Raw genomic sequence first — 1,841 nt, 5'->3', positions numbered from 1 at the left:
ATTCCCCGAGCCGATCCCCCAACCACGCTCCGCGCCCGGTTCGTGCGTGTGCCGTACGTGCGGGCGACGCGCGCTGCCCCGTACTACTCCCGTGATGCTCGCACGCAGTCGCGTTGGCTCCCCTCCAACCGGTCTCCTCCGCACTCAACTCAACCGATCCCTCATCCCTGCTCGCGGCTCATGAGCGCAGCGCCCTTGGAGAGGCCCGATCGCCGCGTGGCTCCACGGTCACCGTGGGTTTCCTGGCGCGGCGGCACGTACGCAAGGCCACAGGCGGAACAGCGGTACGAGCGGAGGCGCGGGGCGTGGGCGTGGGCGTGAGATCCCAAAGGAACACCAACGATCCCCCGCACGCCTTCTTGTCCACATGCCACGGCACATCGGTCACAACTCACGAGCTCGCTCTATATATTGTCTTGGCGCGCTCGGTGTGCCCTGGGTGCGTGAGCGAGCAAGGCGAGATGAGCCGCCGGACCAGGCGTGCCGCCGAGCACGAGCAGACACCGGCGGCGCTCGCCGAGAGCCCCAGGATCGTGTCCAACCCCATCTTCCGCTGCGAGGCCGGGCCGGGCCGGCCCGAACCGCCGCCGCCGCCGCGGGGCGACCAGCCGCGCTGCGTCTACCGGCCCACCTCGCTGTACGCGCTCGTGCACGACCCGGCCTCGGCGGCGTCCGCCGCAAGCGGCGGCATCGGCAAGCCGCTGCCGCTGCCGCTGCCGCTGCCGCTGCCACCGTGCAGGGCCCACCGCTCGGGGCCAGGAGCGGTGCCAGCCTCGCGCACCGGGCCCGCTGTCGTGGCGGGCGGAAGCGGAACGCATGGCAGGGCCCTGAGGCGGGCGCCGCCGGATCCGTTCCTGGCTGCCTACGTGGCGTGCAGCAAGAGCGCCGGCAGCGGCAAGGACGCTGCAGCTGCCGGAGTGGATCGGCGGGTGGGCGGCATGTGGAGCGGCGGGTGGGCGGCGGGCGCCAAGTACGCCGGGGCCATGTCGTGCAGGCACGGCTGCGGCTGCGCCGTCGCCGACCGGCAGCAGGTGGGCGCTCCCGCGGCCGCGGCAAAGGAGGATGCGGGGCCGACGCTGGACTTGTCGTGGGCGCCGGCGGTGCTCTCGGCGAGGGCGCTGGAGCGGAGGCGGGAGCAGCGCTGAGGATGCACGCCTGTTTTATGTGCCTCTCTCGCCGTGCTTCCGTTCTGCTAGTCTCTGTCCATACCATACGTGTCACTCACTACTGCCCGCTATGGAACTAGTACTCGGCATTGGTGTGGTGTAAAATTATGCAATGATGGAATTATGTACGCCATTTGTAGATACACATACGGTGTGTAAAACTATGAAGTGATGCGATGCATCGTAAAAATATTAGGTGGACACTCCGTATATTGGTGCGACGAGTCCATGATGATCCAGGTGCCGAGTCCACTACACGCTCACCATCCTGTCACCAAACACTGCTGGTATTCAGGATGGAGTTCTTTTTGTTGCATTAGCTTGCCAAAGTGGTGCACCAAGTTAGTGAGAGATTAAACCAAACCACTACTTCCTCCATCCAAATTATAAGGACCAATTAGATTCGACATTTTTGTATCACACAATTGTAATATAAATAGAGTAATTGTTGATCAAAGTGACTACTGCTGCTGCCTCTGTCACATGCCTGCGCACCTGTCCGACAAGTGTTTTCTCAGTGTGCTGTAAACCATGGTCTTTTGCTATATCATTATCATAAGACTGGGGTGATAGCCCTATTAACTCTAAAAGATTATCCAGGGATAGTATGAATCGTGCACACCTTTTGTATTTAGCTACAGTGTGTAAATTTCAGCAAGAGAAAAACTACTATTG

The 1,841-nt window shown here is 61.7% G+C and overlaps 1 protein-coding gene across 1 annotated transcript; it reads left to right on the top strand.

Moving 5' to 3' along the window:
* The first annotated feature begins 443 nt into the window (after positions 1 to 443).
* On the top strand, positions 444 to 1,369 carry LOC120648509 (translation initiation factor IF-2-like). The gene has a single exon (XM_039925271.1). The coding sequence runs from the start codon at positions 462 to 464 to the stop codon at positions 1,143 to 1,145; it is 684 nt and encodes a 227-aa protein (XP_039781205.1). The 5' UTR covers positions 444 to 461; the 3' UTR covers positions 1,146 to 1,369.
* Positions 1,370 to 1,841: the final 472 nt, after the last annotated feature.

The sequence above is a fragment of the Panicum virgatum genome, chromosome 9K, assembly GCF_016808335.1.
Source record: "Panicum virgatum strain AP13 chromosome 9K, P.virgatum_v5, whole genome shotgun sequence".
NCBI lineage: Eukaryota > Viridiplantae > Streptophyta > Magnoliopsida > Poales > Poaceae > Panicum > Panicum virgatum.
This window is presented reverse-complemented; position numbering and strand designations above follow the sequence as displayed.